The sequence below is a fragment of the Gymnodraco acuticeps genome, unplaced genomic scaffold (assembly GCF_902827175.1).
Source record: "Gymnodraco acuticeps unplaced genomic scaffold, fGymAcu1.1, whole genome shotgun sequence".
In the NCBI taxonomy this organism is placed as follows: Eukaryota; Metazoa; Chordata; class Actinopteri; order Perciformes; family Bathydraconidae; genus Gymnodraco; species Gymnodraco acuticeps.
Window position 1 is genome coordinate 94,431 of NW_022990437.1, and position 24,328 is coordinate 118,758.

The 24,328-nt window shown below is 42.0% G+C and overlaps 1 protein-coding gene across 2 annotated transcripts in view; it reads left to right on the top strand.

Annotated features, from left to right (window-relative positions):
- Window positions 1-99: 99 nt before the first annotated feature.
- LOC117551988 (alpha-tectorin-like) overlaps window positions 100-24,328 on the top strand; it is a 39,517-nt gene continuing 15,288 nt past the window's right edge. For both annotated transcript variants that reach the window (XR_004569884.1, XM_034225102.1), the window contains exons 1-14: window positions 100-473; window positions 953-1,074; window positions 6,060-6,272; window positions 6,437-6,523; window positions 7,482-7,578; window positions 7,706-7,835; window positions 9,692-9,932; window positions 11,090-11,234; window positions 11,320-11,416; window positions 11,495-11,557; window positions 11,662-11,864; window positions 13,031-13,156; window positions 13,383-13,567; window positions 23,826-23,980. Coding sequence is in view for 1 of the 2 variants with exons in the window: in XM_034225102.1 (XP_034080993.1) it covers window positions 449-473; window positions 953-1,074; window positions 6,060-6,272; window positions 6,437-6,523; window positions 7,482-7,578; window positions 7,706-7,835; window positions 9,692-9,932; window positions 11,090-11,234; window positions 11,320-11,416; window positions 11,495-11,557; window positions 11,662-11,864; window positions 13,031-13,156; window positions 13,383-13,567; window positions 23,826-23,980 (1,889 nt within the window). In the remaining variant the exon portion in view is untranslated. The remainder of the gene's footprint in view (window positions 474-952; window positions 1,075-6,059; window positions 6,273-6,436; window positions 6,524-7,481; window positions 7,579-7,705; window positions 7,836-9,691; window positions 9,933-11,089; window positions 11,235-11,319; window positions 11,417-11,494; window positions 11,558-11,661; window positions 11,865-13,030; window positions 13,157-13,382; window positions 13,568-23,825; window positions 23,981-24,328) is intronic.

Consider the following 24,328-nt stretch of genomic DNA (forward strand, 5'->3'; position numbering starts at 1 on the left):
GAAGAAACACACTGATTGTTTAACTATTAACGCTAACGACACAGAAAGAAAGTTCCATCTCCAGCTCACGGTGGAATTGGCATTACTCCTGGAGTTACTCGTGCACAGTGCTGCCCCTGACAGAGTCGGGCCTTCTCTACATAACGTGAGAAAGTGTGTTCATTGATGACAAAGCTGAGGAAAACTATTTCCAGATATGTGTTCAGTTAAAAACCACCAGTACGTCTTCTTATCTCAATGTCTCAGTTTTGCTCACAGCCTCTTTGCATCACTAAACTGGTGGCATCAGGGAACCAGTCAGGGAGCATTTGACGGGTTTAGAGAACATTGTTTTGAATGTTCAGGAAGTGTATGAACCACTTCCTGCCGAGGACCCTTCATTGTGTACGCTGTTATTGTGTGTTATGGTGCGTTAACCCGGTGTTTGTGCCTCTTCCTCTGCAGAGTCATGAAGCTGCTCCTCCTGCTGGCAGGTAAGCAGCATCGCAGGCTTCACTGTGACAAACAACATGTGTTTGAAAGGCATTATGAATGCGTTTCAAAGTCAAGTCCTCTGTGCATAGAGTCACTGCGAGTGTGTAATAGCCCTGCACTACTCTACTGTCTGCTTTGTGCAAATAAAACAAGATAATGTTTGAATGATAGACTTTTAAAACATGAGCTCATCCATTAAATCAATATCAATCTGAACGGGTAGCTCTTATTCAACATGTTGATGGCTTCAGTTAATGAGGGGGTTAGCCTTCAACCACTTGTATTTATGAATGGCACAGAACCCAGATCCCCTGTATACATTCACCCTGAAGGAGTACATGTTTTACAGAACAAATAAGGATATCATTATTCACTCATTGCACTGATGAGTGTCACTTCAAGTCAGAGGAGAGGCTTCAGGGAACGATGAGTGTTCAGGTTGTTCTTGATGGATGTGTTTCTCCTGGAACTCCTGCAGTTGCTGCCAGCCAGATGGAGCTCTCTGCCTCTGAGACTGTTACTCTGAATGCTCCTGGTGGAAACATCAACATCAGCGACGTTCCCATCACTTTCTATGGAAAAACCTACACATGGTTACACGTGAGTACAATGAACCCCCTGCCTGTGTTTCCTGTGATCATCCAGCACACACACTGACTGCTGACGACTGGTATCATTACACATACTACACGTATTACACTTACTACACGTATTACACATAATAAAGGTATAAGCTATTACAGATATTACACATAACTCACTGTTTAATGTTTTATTAATATGTTATAACTCACTCACAGTCTGTCGTGGCCCATTCTTGTGGCATATCTAAAAACTGTGCCATGTCAACAGGGATCCGCTTGTTGACTCACACGTTAAAAACCATCCAAATAAAGCTCTGTAGAGCTGATTTCTTTACTTCCATATCTTTAAACAAACAAAATAAACAAAAGGATTAGTGTAACGTGAGGTCAAAGACTGTTCCGATTCCCCGTTCATTGCTGGAGACAATTTCCTCCTCACGCTCAGTCCCACCCCTTCCTTATATCACAGGTGTGGCTCGCAGGAAATCAAAGTTTTTCTCGGAATATTTAATTCGGTACTAATACATAAGTGGAAAGAATATATTAAGATCTAAATTAATAAGAAAGTAATACACTCATTGTCAACACAGAGAATGGCTCTAACACAGTCCTCAGAATCCACACATTCTCACTCCCAGCTCTGCCCTATGTTGACGTTATGTCAGGGTCCCTGTCGTCACTTTCCAACACAAGGGGGGGTGCTTTAGCGTCGAGTTTCAACTATCAGGGCGTCCCATTGACTTGCATAGAGCTCCCTGAACGTTGGTAATAGAGGAGTTGGGATCGCGGCGAAATGCTCTCCGCAGATCCATTCTCACAGCGTTTATCAACCTTTTTCTAACTCAATATCAAGCCACACTTATTGTTTTTACTTCTTTATTTTAATTTAATAATGTAGGGCTTTTGTTGCCGTCAGTTATGGGGAGAGTAGGGGCTCAGAATACTGACATCTGTATTGTTTCATCGTTTTTTCCTTCTAATTTTGTATTATTTTCTAAACCACACTGTTATTTACTCAACAATAACACACAATTATCCTTGTGTTTATTGAGTTGTTTGATTGTATAATGTCTGACTTTTGGAGTCCGTCAGGACCGAGGGTCGGAGCAGCTCATAGTAGTTGCTTAAGAGAATGTTACACCCGGAAGTAAGTATTCTCTCCGCTTTGCTCAAACCCCGTAATTAGTCCTCAAGCTCTGTGATTGGATGGTTTAGCCGCAATGCACGTTGGGATATGGTGTTTATGTGATGTGAAATCCGGAAAAAAAAAATTCAATTAAAATAGCCTAATACTTTATTCCGAGTGTGCTTGCTTTTGTCTTTGAAAGTCATCACATAACGGCATTGTAATACATGTTCGGCTGCATTAAATATTACATATCTGCCGTAGTTCTCTATTTATAGAGCCCTGATGAGAAGACTTCTAGACAAACATGAAGAACTGCCGCCAAAACTGAATATGTGACGTGGATCATAAATATATCAGCAATTAAACAACATCTTCAGTTTCTCTTCACAATACGTCTCCTTGCAGTATCAACACTAATTCGGCTGACTTTTCTATTTAATCCAATCGGTATATTGGTGTATTTACACCATAACGGTGCACAGCTGATAGAAAGTGACACCTGGTGGTTAAAGCACGTTATTGAAATGTATTATTTTAATTATTAGATATTAATAGGAGACACAGACAGACAAACTAATAAGGCTTTATTTAAATTAAAGAATACTTTAGGTTAAGGTCTTATTTTGAATAAGAAAAAAGCTTTGGGGGTATAAATATTAAGCCTGACAAAGTACTAATATATTGCTTTCTTGCAATGTTAACTACTGTATGTTTAAGCACTTATTTTAACTGATATTATACATATGTATTTTACTCTTATATAAGATGTATGTAGATAGAATAAGAAATGTGCAGAATACGACAGTTTAATGGTGGAGGTACACACATATTGATAGATGTCTTGTAATGCACTGTTGAGGAACCTGCGACCCAGGTTTTTCATCTCCGGCCTTGTCAGGTATTGAACATTCAATAAATAAAGAACACAGAATTATTAAATATAAAACACAGAATTTGTGTGATTATACTAAATGTTTTACAAATAAACACCACTGCATATTTACAACTGTTACACATGCTGATGTAACGCAAATGTTTCCAACTTGGGATCAATAAAGTATATCTTATCTTAAGCTGATCGATGGCTACTGTCATATTTGCAAAATGTGCCTCTGAACCTTAACAAGTGCATGTTTCAGGCTTATCAATTAATGTAATGTAATGTTATCAATTAACAACAGGGGTCACACACATAAGACCAGCTGTTAAATAAAGCTCTTCTGACCTTAGCTGGCATGTGGGTATATATTAATGCTGCCCATTATGGGCACAAGCAATTGTCACCCATTTATTAATTATATGTTTTAAATTTGAGTGTTTCCTATCCCCTAAACTTCCAGGGATGTACACAGTTTAATACTGGCAACTTCTTATTATGGGAAATATGGGAAAACGTCTTTTAAAATTACAACTCCCAGTAGAGACGTGCCAACATGCCAAAGATAGAGAACATGTTGCGAAACAGAATAGCCAGCATGTGTAGTTCTGGGGACGGGGTGGGGGAGGGGGGGACGCGGTGGACCCGTTCAAATCCAGTTTTGGACAGTCTGCCGTGGTTCCATCCCATTTCAAGTGCTGTTCGACGCTCTGCGTAACCCTCGGAGCACACTCTCCAATGACAGAGCTTGAGGACTATCACGGGGTTTGTCAAGCGAAGCGGAGAGAATACTTACTTCCGGGTGTAAAATTCTCTAAAGCAACTACTAGTGATGGCGAGATGAAGCCTTATGATGCTTTGAAGCTTTCCAGCCAATTGGTTCGCAAAAGGGCTCATCTCATGAGGCTTCATCATGGGCTTCATCTGAACACAAACCCCCTGTTGGTCAAAGTGTGTAAAACAGGCAGATTGGACATCTCAACAGTGTGCTCTATCTCATACCGAGTTCCCAATGAGTAAAGCCTTAGCATAACTCTAAACAACCAACATTAAATCATATTTTCATGTTAACTATATTGTTTTTATTCCAGTTGAATGATTGTGATTGAAAAGCCTAAGGAGGCTGGAAAACTTGCAAAGAGGGATTTGTATTCCTTACTAATTTTCATAAACGTAACCATGTTGTAGCCCGAGAAAGGCTAAACCATATCAAAGAATACATTTAATTCTACATTATCTCATTTAGCTGTAGCTTTTATAAACAACAAAAAAGACGTATTGTTCAGTCGTTGAACCAGGGACCCTGCGGTCGTGAGCCGACTGCTTTCCAGGGGGGTATACTACGAAGCAGGATGTTCTCTTAGCGGCTAACTTCAGGGAAAACTCGGGGTTTCCGGTCCTACGAAGCTGGTTCTCTTTTTAGCGGGCTAGATCTCCATGGTAGCTTATGCTCTGTGTGAAGTTCTGAACATGAGCCCGCCCCGCTCGACCTTCTGAGCCAATCACAGCGCAAGAATGACCTGCCTTCCGTTTCAACCATACTCCTTCCGTTTCCACTATACATTCTCTCTCACATACATATATTGTCTTCACACATACATACATTCTTCTCTTGCATACATATATTCTCTTCAGACATGCATATATTATAAAATATATGTATGTAAAAGGAGAATGTATGTAAGAGTGAAAATATATGTATGTAAAAGGAGAATGTATGTGCGTGAGAGGACCAGTATGAATTACGGCCTGTACGGCCCCTCATACAAACGGTAACACGGACTTTAAACGACCTAACTGCTGGTTTCTAAACGGATGAGCGTGTTGCTCCGACGATCTCTCTTGCTGCACACACACTTCCCCTTCCTGCTCCGTCTAACTATATAGGGGGAATTGAATGGAGGCGCCAACCAACAGCGAATCACTGGCTGGGTGGGCGTTACCGTGAGTGACTACCGGTGTTTACCTTTCCGGTTGTTACATGATGTGTTATTGTTGAGTAAATAACAGTGTGGTTTAGAAAAGAATACAACATCTGAGCCCCTACTCTCCCCATAACTGACGGCAACAAAAGCCCTACATTATTACTTTAAAATAAAGAAGTAAAAACAATAAGTGTGGTTTGATATTGAGTTAGAAAAAGGTTGATAAACGCTGTGAGAATGGATCTGCGGAGAGCATTTCGCCGCGATCCCAACTCGTCTATTACCAACGTTCAGGGAGCTCTATGCAAGTCAATGGGACGCCCTGATAGTTGAAACTCGACGCTAAAGGCACCCCCCCTTGCGTTGGAAAGTGACGACACGGACCCTGACATAACGTCAACATAGGCCGAGCTGGGAGTGAGAATGTCCTCAGAATCAGTCCCTAGTGTTTTTGTCTTGATCTTCTTTATATCTAGATGTAAGCGGTTTGTTACCTTTCAGCGTGTCAGCCTGTAAATATGGGAGCACATGAATAATGACATGTTGCTAAAGGCGGAGAATTAATTGAGTTTTACACACAAAGTTTAAAGTGTGCTTTTTGTGCCAGCTGTTATTTTGGGTATTATGAAAGTTTCCCCTCATATTATTCAATATCAGACGCTCTGAGACAGGCTTGGTCCCATAATGCATCACTGTGAGTCTGGTCCTGAGCTGGAAAGTGAGCGTAACATTCCCCTCTGGGGTCTATGGGGTCAGGCACTGATCAGATCAGTTCAATGGAGTGGGGACAGATCATTACTAGAGCCAACAGGAAGTGGTTTGGAGCAGCTGGACGCGTCTCTTTGATTCCTCATGTGTCTCTGTATGAAAGGACACATAAAGACTTGTTGGACAGTGGCTTGTAGAAAGCTTTTTTCCAAAGTGAGAGAAATGTTTTGATCTCATCATTGATCCTATCTTTTTTCTCCGTAGCTAAAAGCACACCTTGCAGCTCAAACATTTGAGGAGAGGAAACGATGCTGTTTTGGAGCGAAAGCCTTCATATTGTTGTTCCCTTTTTGTTTTTGCAGGTGAAGATCGGCAATAAGGTTGAAGTTTGTTTAAAAAATGACCCATCTGAGGACGACATTGACTGTGTGGTGACCAGCGACGGGGTGGTTTCAACCAAACTGACGTACTCTGTTGATGTTATGTCATTTTCTGCTCGCTCTGATCTTGTTAACATCAACACCCAGGGACTGGGTTTGATTGATCTCACGTTCTACAATGGTCAAAGATTGAATGTGAGTCCTGATCCGATCCCTGTTACACACCGACTGGCTGTCCAGCTGTTTGTACAACATGAACATTTCAAAGACATTGTGTGGCAAAGACAACTTCAAATCAAAGTTTATTTGTAAAATGTTGGAAGCGTTTCCTAATATTTCTCTTCTGTTCCTGCTTTCAGGTGATGGAGTTGTCATTCTTCAATCATGGTTTACAAGCTGCTTGCTTTACATATCATCCTGCTGGCCTTCCGTTTTCTTCTAGTTTAGTAAGTATGACATGAGGCTCTTACCTAACCCTAACCCTTCAGCCTCACCGATGTTGAGAGTTACACTTTGTCAGGTCCCGATACCAATGCAATGTGTTCCTGTTTGTTTCTGTGTGCCAGGGAAACTCATATCCTAAATCCTTTATGTTAGAAAGCTGCTGTCTTCCAGCCTTCCTCACACGCACTCTGAATGAGAACTGATCCCTGAGAAGACTTCTGTACCCTAACCACCCTGAGAGATGAGAACTGAGGCTGTGTGTGATCCATTATTCCTTTGTCTCACCATCAGACATCATTCATATGAATACAGAACAAGCTTTCAGTTCAGCAAGGATAGGTGAATGGAGAAGACACCGTGCAGTCTGTTTGCTCCTCTAAGCCTCTCCTTTTAAAACTCTCTTCTTATGTTCACTTCTAAACAGAGATAGGTGTCAGAAATAATGTCATACTCAGCCTTAGAGTTTCAGGAAGCAGAAGTCACTCAGCATCATGTGTTAGCATGAAGACAAAGAGAGTTATTATCAGTGACACCACATGTAGCTGCTAGCATGCAGAGCTAACGGGGCAGGCTGGACTCACAGCACCAGGTGGTTCTGCTCCTTCCTGTCCTCAAGTGGACAAAGGAGTTCATTAGAAATATCAATCTGGAATAATGAAGGAGCTCCCCACTGCTCTCACTGTCACTTCATGCCCTAACATCGGAGGAAATATATCACAAGTGGCATCTAGAACACTTTCATTCATGTTTACAGTATTGAGGTTACCTTTGTTTTTAATGATTGTGTTTACTAGTTATTTTAAATGTGTTTTTAAGGTTCAAACATCTGTCCAGGGACTACAGATGTAAAAGAGCCTCTTGGCTAACTCTGGCACATTTACAGAAATGGTTCTTAGTGTGCAATGTCCCTGTTAAATAAATAATATACATACAAATACATTCTGTTTAATCCTTTACTAGGAACTGTCTACAAAAGTCGGTGGCACAGTGATGGATACCTGGAAGCCTCCTGCACGACAATATACTTTTCGAGACCTGAGTGGATGCAGAGTCTCAGGTAAGCTGGTCTGGGGGTTCCCAAAGAAAGGGATCCTCTAAGTGAAATGTGATATTAAAACATGTCTATCTTAAAATCTGCCTGTAGTCACTGAAGTGTAATATCATTACCTCCATTCTCCTCCAAGGTGGCGCTGTAATGCCGGGTTCAGAGATGCCCAGCGCAGAGCCCTGCTCTGTTGAACTGTGTTCTCTGTCTGCAGTCCTCTCTAATGTCACAGCATGTGAGCCCGAGGAGGTTTGCCAAGCGGACAACACGTAAATATGTGCTCTTTCTATCAGGAATAAAGGTCTGACTGATTTGAATAAAGTGTCCCATGTGATCGAACCCTCCATGAGAGAGTGAGGATATTATCCACCTGAGGATTATTGCAGTTATTGATGAATCTGATTCCTATTTCTATCACCCCTTTCCACCAAAGCAGTTCCAGGGTCAGTTCAGAGCTAGTGCCCGATAGCTCTCCAGTCCTTTCATGGTTTCCATGAGAAAAACTGGTTCGTGTTAGGAACCAGAGCTCTGCTGGACTGGAACCAAGAACCAGATCTGTGTGGAGGCTGGGTCAGATCACTAGAGCCGAGCAAAGTGACCAAAACGAGACTCACACTTTTGTTTATGTCCCGCCACCTTCCCCGGGCAAACGTAGAGATACGCTCGCTCTCATGGCCCGCTTTGAGGAGCAGCACGACCCGTTCTCCTGTTGTTTTTAAACCAGCTTTCAGGTGTGATCACTTCATACCGTAGGCTACACAAGTTGTCATATCAGATCACAAGTGAAATCCTATTGAAAGAACGCCGGTAGAAACGACAAATGACACAATGATAGCAACATGTGCATTTATGGAGAATAATTAAAACGCCGTAACCATCTAATGTTCATCATGTGTTATTATTTTAAATACGTTTAATTTAGTTTGATGGCTCTTAATCTGGTTGTTGCTTCATCAGACTGGCTATGCTAACATCATCCATATGATACAGGGAAACGTTTGCAGGTAACGTCAAACATTGCACATTAAAACTGAACAAAATATGAATCACTGGGGAAATCTGCATCTGTTGCTTTAGAGACAGTCAGCAGTGAATTACTGACTGTCACTAAAGCAACGGGGAATGCCTCTGAATCCTAGTGGGAACAGTTCAACCTGGATCTGAAGAAGAGCAACGAGAGCACAGCTCCAATGCAGCCGCCATTGCTGTAGTTTTTGCCTGAGCTGGCTTTGCTGGAAAATGCAGGGACGTAAACAGTGCTGTCGAATGAACAGGTAACTGGTCCAACATTGAGAACCAACCGTCCCAACTAACACGGCTCTCATTTCAGTGGAAAGGGCTTTCAAGTCCATCCATTATTGTTTCTGATCAGCTGGGGAACGGTTCAGTCTATAAATCCTAAAAAACCTTCTCCACTTATTTCCCATTGCACTTCTTTGCCATGGTGGGCCTCGTGATGGACACTTTCTGAAAAGAGATCCAGATGGATGCACAGCGTCTCGGTGTGTGTGCAGTGTTCCTATAAAGTGATCCTTTGACCTCTCCTTCATGCTTTACACATGTTTCAATCCTCCGAGGCCAGCTCCATCAGTACTGTAGTGCTGCGTCCATAAGACCAAACCGCAGATATCCGGGTTGTCCCAAGTAGAGTTGAGCATTACCCATAATGCAACACAATATCACTGTATGGCCTGTGTTATAAAATACTTCAAGATGTTTAGTATTCCACACGTATTTATGAGAGAGATATTATTATATTTGTACGTGTTTCACAGGCTGAATGTAACTCTACTGACCTTTATGTGTCATATTGTGAACTTTGAGAAGGGTTCATTTCCTTTGAGTTTAGGATGAGTGTAAAGTATGTCTGTCTTAAAAAGACCCAGACTGTGAGTCCCTCTCCATGTCTTCTTTTACATATCATATTCTATTTACATGTTTATAGACTTTTTGCACTACTTTTTATGTTTGTATTTTATTATATATGTTGCATCGTTGCAGGAGCTCAGGTCCGAAGCATGTCATTGCCATCTCTCCACTGCAGCTTTGTGCATATGACAATGAACCCTTTGAATTGAATGTTGAATTGAATGTTGAATTGAATGTTGAATTGAATGTCCATCAGGTGCGCTATTCCTCCGGTGGTGTGCACGGTGACGGGCTCCACGGTGATTGGTTTCCACGGAGCAGTGCACTCTGTCCAGGATCGCTGTGCCTACAGTCTGATGGAGCCTGAAGGCAGCGCCAGCTTCAACCTCACGGCCGCCTTCAGGGAGCGCCGGCGTACAGATGTTCCTCTTCTGGACCACCTGATCCTGTCGCTGCCAGGTGTGACCATGTATCTGGAGCAAGGAGGAAGAGTTCGGGTACGGTAGCACGTTGTAGTTATGGGTGCTCAAGCAATGCTGATCATTCCTGCTAGGAGTTACTTTGTGGTGGTGTATCACAAACCCTCTGTGTGTGTGTGTGTGTGTGTGTGTGTGTGTGTGTGTGTGTGTGCTCCTTGTGTTGATGTGTGTGTGTGCTCATTGTGTTGGTGTGTGTGTGTGTGAGTGTGTGTGTGTGTGTGTGTGTGTGTGCTCATCGTGTTGATGTGTGTGTGTGCTCATTGTGTGTGGTGTGTGTGTGTGTGTGTGTGTGTGTGTGTGTGCTCATTGTGTTGGTGTGTGTGTGTGTGTGTGTGTGCTCATTGTGTTGATGTGTGTGTGTGCTCCTTGTGTTGGTGTGTGTGTGTGCTCCTTGTGTTGATGTGTGTGTGTGTGTGTGTGTGTGTGTGTGTGTGCTCATTGTGTTGATGTGTGTGTGTGTGCTCCTTGTGTTGATGTGTGTATGTGTGTGTGTGTGTGTGTGTGGTGTGTGTGTGTGTGTGTGCTCATTGTGTTGATGTGTGTGTGTGTGTGCTCCTTGTGTTGATGTGTGTATGTGTGTGTGTGTGTGTGTGTGTGTGTGTGTGTGTGTGTGTGCTCCTTGTGTTGATGTGTGTGTGTGTGTGTGTGTGTGTGTGTGCTCATTGTGTTGATGTGTGTGTGTGTGTGCTCCTTGTGTTGATGTGTGTGTGTGTGTGTGTGTGCTCATTGTGTTGATGTGTGTGTGTGTGTGTGTGTGTGTGTGTGTGTGTGCTCCTTGTGTTGATGTGTGTGTGTGGGTGTGTGTGTGTGTGTGTGTGTGTGTGTATGTGTGTGTGTGTATGTGTGCTTCTTGTGTTGATGTGCATGTGTGTGTGTGTGTGTGCTCCTTGTGTTCATGTGTGTGTGTGTGTGTGTGTGTGTGTGTGTGTGTGTGTGTGTGTGCTCCTTGTGTGTGTGTGGTGTGTGTGTGTGTGTGTGTGTGTGTGTGTGTGCGTGCGTGTGTGTGTGTGTGTGTGTGGTGTGTATGTGTGTGTGCTCCTTGTGTGTGTGTGTGTGTTGTGTGTGTGTGTGGTGTGTGTGTGTGTGTGTGTGTGGTGTGTGTTGTGTGTGTGTGTGTGTGGTGTGTGTGTGTGTGTGTGGTGTGTGTGTGTGTGTGTGTGTGTGTGTGTGTGTAGGTTGGTGGTGAAGCCCTGGTGCTCAACAGCACAGCTCAGCTGATGCACGGCGTGGAGCTCTCCAAGGACCAGACTGGAGTCACTGCTAAGTTCCCGTCCTCCAACATGACTCTCTTTTTTGATGGCAACAGCGCACATGTGGCAGGTACAGACCAGTACTTCCAATCTGGACTGAATATTACATATTTATTTCTGAAGCATAGCTTTAATTGTACCCTCACATCCACCAGGACTTCCTGAAGCTGTAGAGGGTTTGTGTGGCAGCCCCTCCAACTCCAGCTGGACCACCAGCCTGACTGCCGAGAAGTCCTCTGTCAGCCTCCCTGGGTACCGCTCAGTCTGACTGATATTACCTATTTGTCATGATTAGGGTTCAGATGTGATGTGATCTTTGTCTCCCTCTAGCTGTGAGATTCAATCCCAGGACTCAGTCGACAGCACCATCAACTGCAACCGCTCCACCGACCAGTAAGAGCTGAGCCATGAACACCCTCGTCTTGTCATGCCATATAAGCAGCGTTGTTTCTGCAAGATCAACCAATGTAACACGGAAAACTCTTCCCTCTGAACAGCTGTAATCTCATGAGGCAGCCTCCCTTCTCCGCCTGTCACGAGCACACCGACCCAGAGCCGTACATCAGCGCCTGCACACACACTCTGTGCAGATACCCGTCAGTGGATGGGGTCGACTGCCACTTTTTGGAGGCTTACGCCAAGACCTGCAGCCTGGATGCCAAAGTGACCCTGGAGGACTGGAGGTCAACTACTGGCTGCTGTAAGATTCTCTTTCACTTTAATATTGACGTTCGTTGTGGTTTAATACCCGCCCACTCTCTTCAGTCTGCGTACAAATGACACGACTTTGCAAAGGCGTGTAATAGATACGCAGAAGTCCGATTTTGCGTGCATATGATACTCCCACATTACGTTTGTTATGAACGTATCTTAAATGCGTTTGTTTTCTACATATCTTTGCCATTTATTTAACCCTAACCATAACCCAATAAGCTGCTGTGTCATTTATTGCACCGCAAACATTGAAACTGTCATTGGAACGGCGATCAAGCCTGAAGCCAGAGCTCTTTGTTTTAATGTGTGAGGTGCAATATCAGCGTATCATATGCACGCAAAATCGGACTTCTGCGTATCTCTTTCGACTCCACTTCCAGCGATAGAATGACTAACAAAGCACTTTTATACTAATAAAGGACTGGCTTACCTAAAGCCAGTTGAGTAGCACTTTGAAATGTTTGGCTCTATGAAACCTGATGTACTTTATGATTCTGTTTTCTTCTAGTTTGTATCTTGTTGGTCGAACGCACTTATTGTAAGTCGCTCTGGATAAAAGCGTCAGCTAAATGCAATGTAATGCACACCTTTGCAAAGTCGTGTCATTTGTACGCAGACTGTGAGACCGGGTTGTTTAATACACAACTGGAAGTCCCTGTGTTTGTATAGTAGCCTGAGTATGTTCAAATACAGGATATATGTAATATGGATAGTGTGCAGTGTTCCACTTCATTCTAGGTTTATTACTTCATTCCTAGTAATAGTTTATATAATCATTGTTATTACTATTAGTGATATTATTATGATAACTTTTTTAAACTGTGCATGAAGGAAAAAGTAGAAATTAAATTAAAATGAATAAAAGCATAGATTTTGTAAAACTAATTATTTTCATTTCATTTTAAATATTTTAAACTAGTCTACTGTAGCTGTCATAGTTGGCTCCTCATGTTGGATGTTTTATTACGGTGAAGAATGTGTGTGATATCTCCTGTATAGATAGATGATAATATATATATAACTTTTATCAATATATTTTAAATATATATTATAAATTGTTATTGATACTATCATGAGTTTTATAATCGTTATCTGATATCTGCCCACTAAATGCAGTGGAATAAATAAAATACTGTGTGTGTGTGTGTGTAGCCCCCCCCCCTCTCTGTCAGCAGCCCTGCAGTGATCATGAGTTCTGTGGAGCACAGATGTGGTCGTCGTCTCGCTGCTTCTGTCGGGCTGGGTTCGCCTCCAAGTACAGAGCCACCAAGTCTTTAGGTACGGAGCTGGAGGAGAGGCGCTCCTGAACGCATCACATGTTCTTTAGAGACATTAGTAGTTATTCATATCATAAATGTAATATCATTATATGATAGGTCATCCTGACCACAGCCCCTGAATGTACTTTTCTTTCTTTGGACTTTTGGAGCTAACCGTCAGTTGGTTATTTTAGCTCGTTTTTCTCCCTGACAAAGGTTAACTTGAAGTGTCGGTGTGTTTGCAGGCGAGCCGCCGGTCTGCAGGCAGGGCTCGGCCACTGTGACTCTGGCTGGATGTCTGCTGGCTGAGAAAGGCATCGACTTCTCCACCTTACACCTCAAAGACCCCAGCTGCAAGGGCCACATGGACCCCCAGAGCCACCTGGTGACCTTCAGCTTCGACAGCAACACCTGCGGGACGGAGGTCATGGTGCGTGCTTTCCTCACAACTTAAAACCAGTTATTGTGTCAACCCAGTGTTTCCCCCAGACCAGGGCTGAGAGGGCATCCACCCCGAGAACGACTTGAGCCGTCCCTTATAGATACTGTCTTTTTATGTTACGGCCCGTCCACACAGCGGCGTGCGTTTAAGCTATAAATAGGATATAAACCCCAAACAGGCGAAACAGGCGAAAACCTACCATATCAAGACCGATTGTCGATTACCAACGATCTAATGTAATTGTTTGCCTGACTGGCCATCGTAATCGAGCTCATTGAAGGTCCAAAAATCCACGGTTTTCAAAAACATTTGATCGGATTGGCAAAAACTTCCGAATTTGTATTGACAGCGTTGTTTTCCCCCAAAAGTGGGCGGGCTGTAATTTTTGCCCGGAAGTGACGTAGGTGTTACTCTCATCTATAGCTACACTTTAGAAAGCTCACAAACACTGTTTGAAGCGCTGCACATTATATAAACTACCGTTACACACTGCAACATATAGACATTAACTGCAAACAGTCGTGACTTGTGTGAAGTGTAACATTAAACAATCTATTAACATATAAAATACAACATTTATGACACCACTCGTTCCACTTACTTCTCCTCAGTGAGGCCTGAAGCTAACTTAAGAAAGTAGCGCGAGTCTGCAGCAATGTGCCGGTGCCAAGAGTACCAAAATAAAACGCACTTTTCAAAATAAAAGCATCTAAGAAATAAAGTGACAGTGACAAGTTTTACAAATAAAGTATGGACAAAGGATTTCAGTGAAATATAAACAAATGAAATGATACATCGGTTACATCTGATCTTAACATACATTTACATTTAGCAAATCAAAATAACTATATGACATATTTGTCTCCAATCAAAAATGGAAATCAATTCACATGCCATATTATGAGTTTTATGAAGGATTAAAGCCTTCTTCATTTACAGTATATCATACAGTGATAACACACACAACCCGGTTGACTGTACTCCCTTTAACCTGGCTCTGTTGTACACTGACAGCCACAATATTAGCATAGCATTTGGGCTATTAGCATTTAAATAATGGGAACAATGATGACCTCAGACCAGCATTTCACATATATATACAAAAAGAATACACTTGAAATGTAAGCCAAACTAGTGCACGGGAGTCATACACCTAGTAAGTAGTTTGAGTCCTACATTATTCAGGGAGCGATGGCCTGTGCTAAAGAAGCTAGCGGACGCCATTAGCCACTGTAGTGAGCCGAACTAGCTCACAGAATGAAATTAAACTACACATAAAGAACAGTTTCAAACACACTTCTTAGATCGAAATATGACGTAATCGTTGTACACACTACTAACCTGTTGAACAGGACAAATGAATGAAGCAGAGGGAAAGTTGCTGCCGTTTGTCTGGTCCTTCAGCCAGAATGCCAAGTCTGCGGCAGACACATAATAACACAACCCAGTCTCACGGCATTTCGTGTTCACCAACACGATTTTTAATCTATTGATTCGTGTTCACCAACACGATTTGCCCCTTTTTTTCGTGTTGCACAGCACGATTTTAAAAGCAATGTATTTCTACTGCCTGCAGCACGTCTTTTTCTCCGGTCGGGTCGAGGAAGACCGGAAGCTGTGTGGTTCATAAAAACATGTTCTTACTCAATATCAAGCCACAGTTATTGCTTTTATTTGAAATCGTATAATTTCGGACTTTTGTTTCCGTCTGTGAGGAAAATAAATGGCTCAGAGCCTCAGAATACGGAAATCTGTATTTTTAAATCTTTTTTTCCTTCTAATTCGATATTATTTTCAAAATAACACACTGTTATTTACTCACCAATAACACACCATTATCCTTGCTTTTATTTATTGGTTTCATTCCATAATCTCGGGCTTTTTTGGCGTCCGTCACGAACTGAATTTCAAAATAAAAATAACCGGAAACAGACGTAGGCCTATAAGGGACATTTTGAGCATCATTGCGATTGTCAACATTTCTGAGTTTAGGATGGCCGAAGACACTACACTACCCATAATCCCCAGCTATCGTTTAGGACTACAGTCCCCGTAAGGTTACGCAGAGCGTCAAACAGCTGTGTGAAATGGAACGAAACCACGCCAGACTATCCAAAACTGGAACCGAACGCCCCCCCAGAACTACACATGCTGGCTATTGTGTTTCGCAAAATGTTCTATGGGACGTCTCTACTGAACGTTTTCGTATTTCCCACAATTAGAAGTTGCCAGTATTAAACACATTGGTGTTATCAAATGTAAAACATATAATTCATAAATGGGTGAACATCGCTTGTGTCCATAATGCGCAGCATTAATACCCACATGACAGCTCATTGTTACTTTGTAATTCTACTCCACTACAATTCAGAGGTTAACCTGGTATTTTTACTCCACTACATTTATTTGAGTTACTTTGCAGATTCTGATTAATGATGTGAAATATAAACAACCCTTAAATCAGACTTTAGTTACACCTGAGTACAATTCAGGTAAGGTGATTGTCAAGTGCCAACAATCAGGAGAGATATTTGATAGTTGGTGCTTGAGAAGACTAAACATGTATCTGCAATTGACATGAATGGAAACGAGTAATAAAGTATATTCATTACTCGTTATTCTCTACTAATAGTTCATTAAAGACTGTATATAATGGCTATTTTGCACATCCCTTTCAAGATTTTCAAAGGTTTATTGACATATCATATACACAACTACGGTGTAGTTATGCAATGAATGAAAATCTTGGGTCACAGGTTCCTCAACAGTGCATTACAAGACATCTATCAATATGTGTGTACCTCCACCATTAAACTGTCATAGTCTGCACATTTCTTATTCTATCTACATATATAAGAGTATAATTAATGTGTATAATATCAGTTAAAATAAGTGCTTCAACATAGTTAACATTGCAGGAAAGCAATATATTAGACGTTAAGTACTTTGTCAGGCTTAATATTTATCTGTAGATAGATACCCCCAAAGCTTTTTTCTTATTTAAAAGAAGACCTTAATCTGTTATTTAATGTTTAAATAAAGGTTGATTCGTTTTTCTGTTTTGCACCTCCTCCTATTCATATCTTTGTACATTCTGCACTAAACTGTTTTATTGTAGAGATCACTTATAGTATCTTCTTGATTTTTTATATTCTATATTTATACTTTCCCCCTATGAAAGTATGTACTCTTAATATTTTTTTAATTCAATAAAAATGCAATAACGTGCTTTAACCACTAGGAGGTGCACACAAGGTACACACAGCCAGAATAACTTTGTATTATTTGTGAATATATATCTGTGAATTAGATCAAATGTAAAAGTCAGCCGAATTAGTGTTGATACTGCAAGGAGACGTATTGTGTGAAGAGAAATTGAAGATGTTGTTTAATTGTTGAATATATTTATGATCCACGTCAAGTATTCAGATTCGGCGGCGTTTTTCCAAAGCTCTTCTCATCAGGGCTCTATAAATAAAGAACTACGGCAGATCTGTAATATACAATGCAGCCGAACCGTGTATTACAATGCCGTTATGTGATGACTTTCAAAGAGAAAAGCAAGAGCACTCGGAATTAAGTATTATTTTATTCTTTTAAAATGTTTTCCGGATTTCATATAATATAAACACCAAATCCCAGCATGCATTGCGGCTAAAACATCCAATAAGCGAGCTTAAAACCATAGCTGAGGATCTTGGGTAATCGCTCGAAATGCCTACGTCTGTTTCCGGTTATTTTTATTTTGAAATTCAGTTCCTGACGGACGCCAAAAAAGCCCGAGATTATGGAATGAAACCAATAAATAAAAGCAAGGATAATTGTGTGTTATTGGTGAGTAAATAACAGTGTGTTATTTTGAAAATAATATTGAATTAGAAGGACAAAAAGATTTAAAAAATACAGATTTCCGTATTCTGAGGCTCTGAGACCCATTTATTTTCCTCACAGACGGCAACAAAAGTCCGAAATTATACGATTTAAAATAAAAGCAATAACTGTGGCTTGATATTGAGTAAGAACATGTTTTTATGAACCACACAGCTTCCGGTCTTCCTCGACCCGACCGGAGAAAAAGACGTGCTGCAGGCAGTAGAAATACATTGCTTTTAAAATCGTGCTGTGCAACACGAAAAAAAGGGGCAAATCGTGTTGGTGAACACGAATCAATAGATTAAAAATCGTGTTGGTGAACACGAAATGCCGTGAGACTGGGTTGAATAACAACACTCACCTCTATGGAATGCCATTTAAGCCACAATTAAATAAATACATAAATAATTAAATAAATACATATATATACTGTATATATATATAAATATGCCTATGAAATAAATTCTGAAATAAATGAGGCAATAAATATGTATACATGTACATTTAAATACACATTTATTTATTTCAGGGGACTTGTATTTCAGGTGACTTGTATTTCATAATGACGCATTTATTTATTTCAGGTGACTTGTATGTCATAATGACACATTTCCATCCCTTATATGCAAATGAACGGGGCGTGGTTAGCTCACAGATCCAGACCAAAGCAACAGCACCACAACACTGACTCAATAGCTTTTGTTTCACACTCCAGTACTCTTAAGTGGTTTGCAAACTGCCAATAAACCAAACCGGTTCCGGTTCAAGAACAGTTCTTGTGCTTTTCTGGTGCTTAACTGGTTCTTCTCTGGTTCTGAGTCCAGAGCCAGTTCCGGGCTACAGCCTGATTTAGCTCTGGTTCTTCCTGTTTCAGCCGCAGTGGAGCCGCCGGCTCTAAACACAGAAAACCGGTTCTTAGCTGACCCCACTTGGCTGCCCGGCAAGAACCAAGAACCACGCTCACGTCGGAAGGGGCTGTCGACATAAACGGATGCGGTGTTTCCCTAAGTGTCAAAGACCGCCACCGATGGGAATACATTGCAATCAGTTGAAAGCTCTTTGCGTCCGTTTATGAAGCTGAAGGAGACTCGGCAGGTCACAACTGCACGCCACGGGACCCTGACCAAGCGTAGCTCCTGGACGCTTAGGGAGTGAGAGTGTATTGGCCAAACACCGAAGTGGCTAAATTGTTGACCTTTTTATATTTATTTTTAACTTTTCCTATATGATTACTCCATGTTAACTTTCCGCCAAACCAAACACTAAAGAATCTTATTGTGTTTACCTGTTCAAGAGGTTGTTCATACAGTTGTAACGGTATAGGAGCAATCTTATGCCGTTTTGTAAAACAAATGACTTGAGTCTTAGCTACTGACTGAATCCCCATTTATTTGTCCACTTTTCTACTTCAACTATTGCAGCTTGTATTTTCTTTCCAACATGCGCTACATTGCGGCCTTTTGCCCACAAAGCCCCATCACCTGCATACAAAGATTTCCCCACTTGAGTAAAAATGTCATGTATCATTATTATGAATAGCAACGGACATACACTACCTTGCGGAGTACCATTCTCCACAGCCTAAACACTTGAATATTCTGCACCTTGTAGTGACCACTAGGAGTGTAACGCTTCACAGAAGTCACGGTTCGGTTCGTACCTCGGTTTGGGGGTCACGGTTCGGTACGGGTTCGGTACAACAAGGAAAAGCAAAAACAAGTCCCAAATGCACCATTTTTTTTTGCTGTTTATTTTTAACAGTCGTGCAAGTTTTGGTATGAAAATAAGGAACTATAACATTTGGAATCATTAACTGTATTACACAGTTAAAAACAAACCACAAACAGTAACACACACTCAGATGGCCATATTATTTATAATGGCTGATGTCAAACTAAAAGGTTCAATAAGCTGTACAACTTAAAAGAATGTCTTGAACATATTAAAATAAATAATAAGAAAGTGTTTAAATCACAATCAATAAAAGGCAACACAGAACTGTATAACATCTCCTGATGTCAACATATAAAATAAATACAATGATAAATATAAAACAAAATAAAATCTGTACCTTTAGGAGCAATGTGTAACATGTGTAATTAACTGGTACTCAAGCTTTACTCTATTTTCAAGTTGTTCTTCAAAAAGATGAGTTAGTCTACGTTGTCAGCAGTGAGGGCAGATCTGTTGGCGGTAACTGTCACCTGCCGTCGAGAAAACCCTCTCGCTGGGACTGAGACTGACTCGGATGTGATTGAGCATGTTTGACGTGTTACCACTAGCATACCGCACCGCTGTCGAACAACGCCGACACACCGTCCTCGTCCGATCCACAACTCGCACCCCATCATTGTTGTAGTCCACAGGGAACCCGAAATGTTCCCACACAGCTGATTTAAAAGAAGCAGGTGGGTCTTCTAGCTCCTGTGTGTTGTGTGAACTCGCCGTAGCTACTAACTTTTCTTCTTCATGTATTGTGTTCGTTTTGTTGTGTTTTGTTCTTGTTCTTCATTTGTTATTTACGGGCGGCTGGCTTTTAGGCGCAATACCGCCCCCTGGATTATATATAGTGTAATACTGTCCTGAGTGACAGACCTTTTTCCCCACTCGTAAAAAAAGGCGTATTCGCCGTGTGACTGCATGTGCCGAACCGTGACATCCGAACCGTGACGGTACGGGACGAATACGGATACCGTTACACCACTAGTGACCGCTCATTAATACACTGGGGTTCATAATTCACACATGGAACTACAGTTGGGGTTTTGTTTCCAAAACGGACATGTTAGGTGTTGTCTATATATGTTGTGTGCCTTCCTCTCTTCACTCTTTTCTTCCCGGACTGCAACCGGATAACATGACCTTAGTTACTCTCTAATAAAGTACCCTTTTTGCACCTTCCTTGCACCGCCTCTGACTCCCTATCTCTCGGCACTACACTGGTGATCCTGACAAGTCTCGAGAAGTTTCCGGGACGGACCCGAACACGGCAAAAGGAACTCAAGTTTCTTTCTCGAAATGCCGGGGATTTTTTTTTTTTTTTTTAAAAAAAACATGCGGCCCGCAGAAGGCTGGAGACGTTGCACGCCGTTCCTGCATCGGCTTTCCATCCAACAGGGAGTCGATGCACGACCTGCTGGGTCGACCGGCAACCCGATTGCTACCTCGTGGGCTTGTTTCTTCGGGGCGTGTGGCTGCACGTGGGGCTACTGACGGCTAGCAGCTACCCATGGCTGCCAGTTAGCGGCTAACGGCTAGCTGTTAACGGCTAGCTGTTAACGGCCGTCGACATATTTCGGTTAACATCTGACTGTTAATACATTTTTTTCCGGTGCCGGAGAGGAGGTTCGACCAGCCGGTTGACCTTGTGTGGACACTCATTTTTTGCTATGCAGGGCGCGATGACAGATTGTATTCCTGCAAAACAGGAGAAATGATGAACAACCAAATTCTTAGCTGCTCGTTTGGCGGGTCTTGCCAGAATGTATTATTCATTTGGCACACACAATTGTTAATGCCCTTAACCATTTGACACAACACACACGCAATTGTTAATGCCCTTTTCTGTCTTCAATATAAACACTTGTCTATATATATTCATGTCTTCAATATATTTGAAATAAACACCATGACTTAAAATAAGAATTTCTCTATTCAGATATTGATTTTGTAATCAAACCCTTTTAAATACCTTCCCAGGTAAAGCATCAGAAACTAATCTGTGCTAGCATTAGCAGTCAACAAGCATTTATGTATTAACTCTGACCATAGAACACATACAGATAATACAAAACACATACACAAAATACTTAGGATATAAACCCGGAAAATATGTAAGTACAAAATGTATAGGAGCTGTAAACAATTACATTTACAGGCATTAACTTTGATCAAAGCTCAGTTATGCTACATTAAAATAGCGACCGCCATTCCACACACGCGCACACAGCAACCACGAGGCAGTCTCCTACGCAGCATTGAAGACAATAAATAACGTCCAAACACCACTTTAAACACTAGGACATCGTGACACAACACTACCGTGGATTCTTATAACACTTGTGACACTATGTACACAAAACTGACCTGCAAAACAGGAGAAATGATGAACAACCAAATTCTTAGCTGCTCGTTTGGCAACTCCGTCTCCACATCAGTCCGTTTACGGCAGGCGCAAATCACAACAAACCCGTTTACAGCAGTGTTACCCTGCCATATACTGCCCCCTGCTGTCCATTGTTAAACAGGTTTCTAAAATGATATTAAATATAAACATAAAAATGTGATCACACACTGTGTGGGTCACACCTGCGCGTCTGCCTGTGGGCCATCTAAGCTAATTTACAGATGGCCCTGAGCCCAATAGAGATTGCCCTGAAAAATGCACGCGGACGTAATGACGCACGATGGGTTTGGGGGGCCTCCCCCTAGAACATTTAGATTTTTGCAGGTCTTAGATGCTGTCTGGTTCTCTAGACTGAATTATAAGATGAACCACCACAATATTATATAGTACAATTTCAATTGTATTCTTCATTTCACTTGTTTGTTTGATCTTGTTTGTGTTTGTTCGCTTGCATGCCCTGCATAGCTATAAGAAATACTTAAGTTGTTGGTCAAGACACTTTCCATCTGATGAAGGCAGATGCCTTCCAGATGGACAAAAGTAGAAAACATTATATTCAGTTATAACTGCAAAAACAAACATTATTTACACTATTATGGCCCCTGTTAAAAATGTTTGTAATGTTATCTACTGTAAGTTGGTCGAACGAATGCCTCCTCACCCGGAAGCTGACCGAGCAGACCCGAGCAGCAGTCGAGAGGAGCCGAGCGCATCCGCGAAGCACACAAAATGTCAGAGTTCCCGTTAGCCGGCAAAATCTAAATCTCTTCGGTCAAAATAATTTCCCTTTAGCGCAATACCGCTTCAGTTGCGCCACTTATGTGACAGACAAGAAGAGTATGTGACAGACAAGAATAGTCGATTCTAATGGCTAACACTTAATGTGGAGAAAGAGATGTCCTGGATGGGTTGATTGTGCGTTGATCTGTTGGTAATGCCTCGGGGTTCCGGTGGGCATGTAAACTAATGCATAATGCTGCGCTATACTTTGCGGCCTCACCCGGTTGCATAGCGACGCTTATTGTTTAGGTGTCTTTTAATAAGCAGGTAGTCCTATCATTAGCTAGAACTAGCTGGATCTGATCGATATGGACATAAACGCGAGTGAAGTCTAATCTGACGGGAGAGAGAGATCAGCTGCTGCTGACGAGTCGACACGCAGCTCTGCATGATCACATGCAGCGGTGAGCGGACAAAACACACACTTCAGGTTAGAATATCACACGTAGCTATTTTAATGACCTCTCAAACTACCTAAACTGTTACGGTGTGTGAAGCAGGTAGGACCCAAATGCAGATTAACGTGAAAATTCCTTTATTTCAAGGCTATAGCCTACTAACAAAGACAGAACAGAACACTCACCGACAAACTAGTCATGACACAAGACGAACCGACAAAGACAGACAGAAAAACCAGAACTTAAATACACACAAGACTAATCATACAAACAAGACACAGGTGAGGAGGGAGGAGAAAACACAGGGACACCAGGTGAACACAATCGGGTAAATTAGACACACCAGGGAAACTAACGACAGGGAACCACAGACAGATTTAAACGCAGACAGAAAACCAAAAACAGATCTAGACAAGACAAAACACCATAAAGACAGATCGTGACACTAAACTAGTTATAGATATGTTTAGTTTTACTGTCGGGTCACTAATTACTGGATCCGCGAGCTGCATGATACTGACATAATAGATTGCCCGATCGGGCAACCAGCAGGTGAGGCTTCATTGCACGAGCTAAATACCAGATGGCCACTTTGAAATAAATAAAACATATAGCTGCACCCTAAAAAGAGTTCACTGATTGAATGATGACTGAAGATCTTCAGCTGTCTTCCTCTTCCGTGTTTTCCCTCCGATACGTAAAGGCTGCGGCACCTTTGAGAACTTCTCTCCACATATCAAACCTACCGGTAAACCAGCATCGCTTGCTGTGAAAGCAGATAACTCTGTCCTCGCAGAATTAAACCCTCTGTGTTCCTCCCATACTTGTCTTTTCTTTGATGTATCCATAGTTCGCTCATCGAGCCGGGGGTCAGGTTATTCACCTGCAAGAAAAGGCGCTGGCGCGGGACCGTAGCAGGATGTGACGCATATTTGAGTTGACCTAATTAAAACCGTTGTTTAAAAAAAATTATGTGTCACAGTATCACCTCAAAATACAAGATCCGAAACATTTTCAACCGTGCAACAAAATATAAATAGTCATGTTTGCTTTTTCTTTCACAATGCAGAAGAACGGCAGCCAGATCGTCTACGAGAACTCCATCGTGTTGAGCAACCGCTCATCGGCCGGCGTCATCACGCGCCAAGACCAACTCAAGATCGACTTCTCCTGCTTTTACAAACAGCCGGAGGTCAAGAGTGTGCCCTTCACTATCAGAGACAGGTGAGGGTCCTCCAGGTCCTTAATGCACCACAGCTTCACATTCACAATGCTGAAGTGTGTGTGTGTGTGTGTGTGTGTGTGTGTGTGTGTGTGTGTGTAGTGTGTGTGTGTGTGTGTGTGTGTGTGTGTGTGTTGTGTGTGTGTGTGTGTGTGATGTGTGTGTGTGTGTGTGTGTGTGTGTGTGTGTGTGTGTGTGTGTGTGTGTGTGTGTGTGTGTAGTGGTGTGTGTGTGTGTGGGTGTGATGTGTGTGTGTTGTGTGTGTGTGTGTGTGTGTGTGTGTGTGTGTGTGTGTGTGTGTGTGTGTGTGTGTGTGTGTGTGTGTGTGTGTGTGTGTGTGTGTGTGTGTG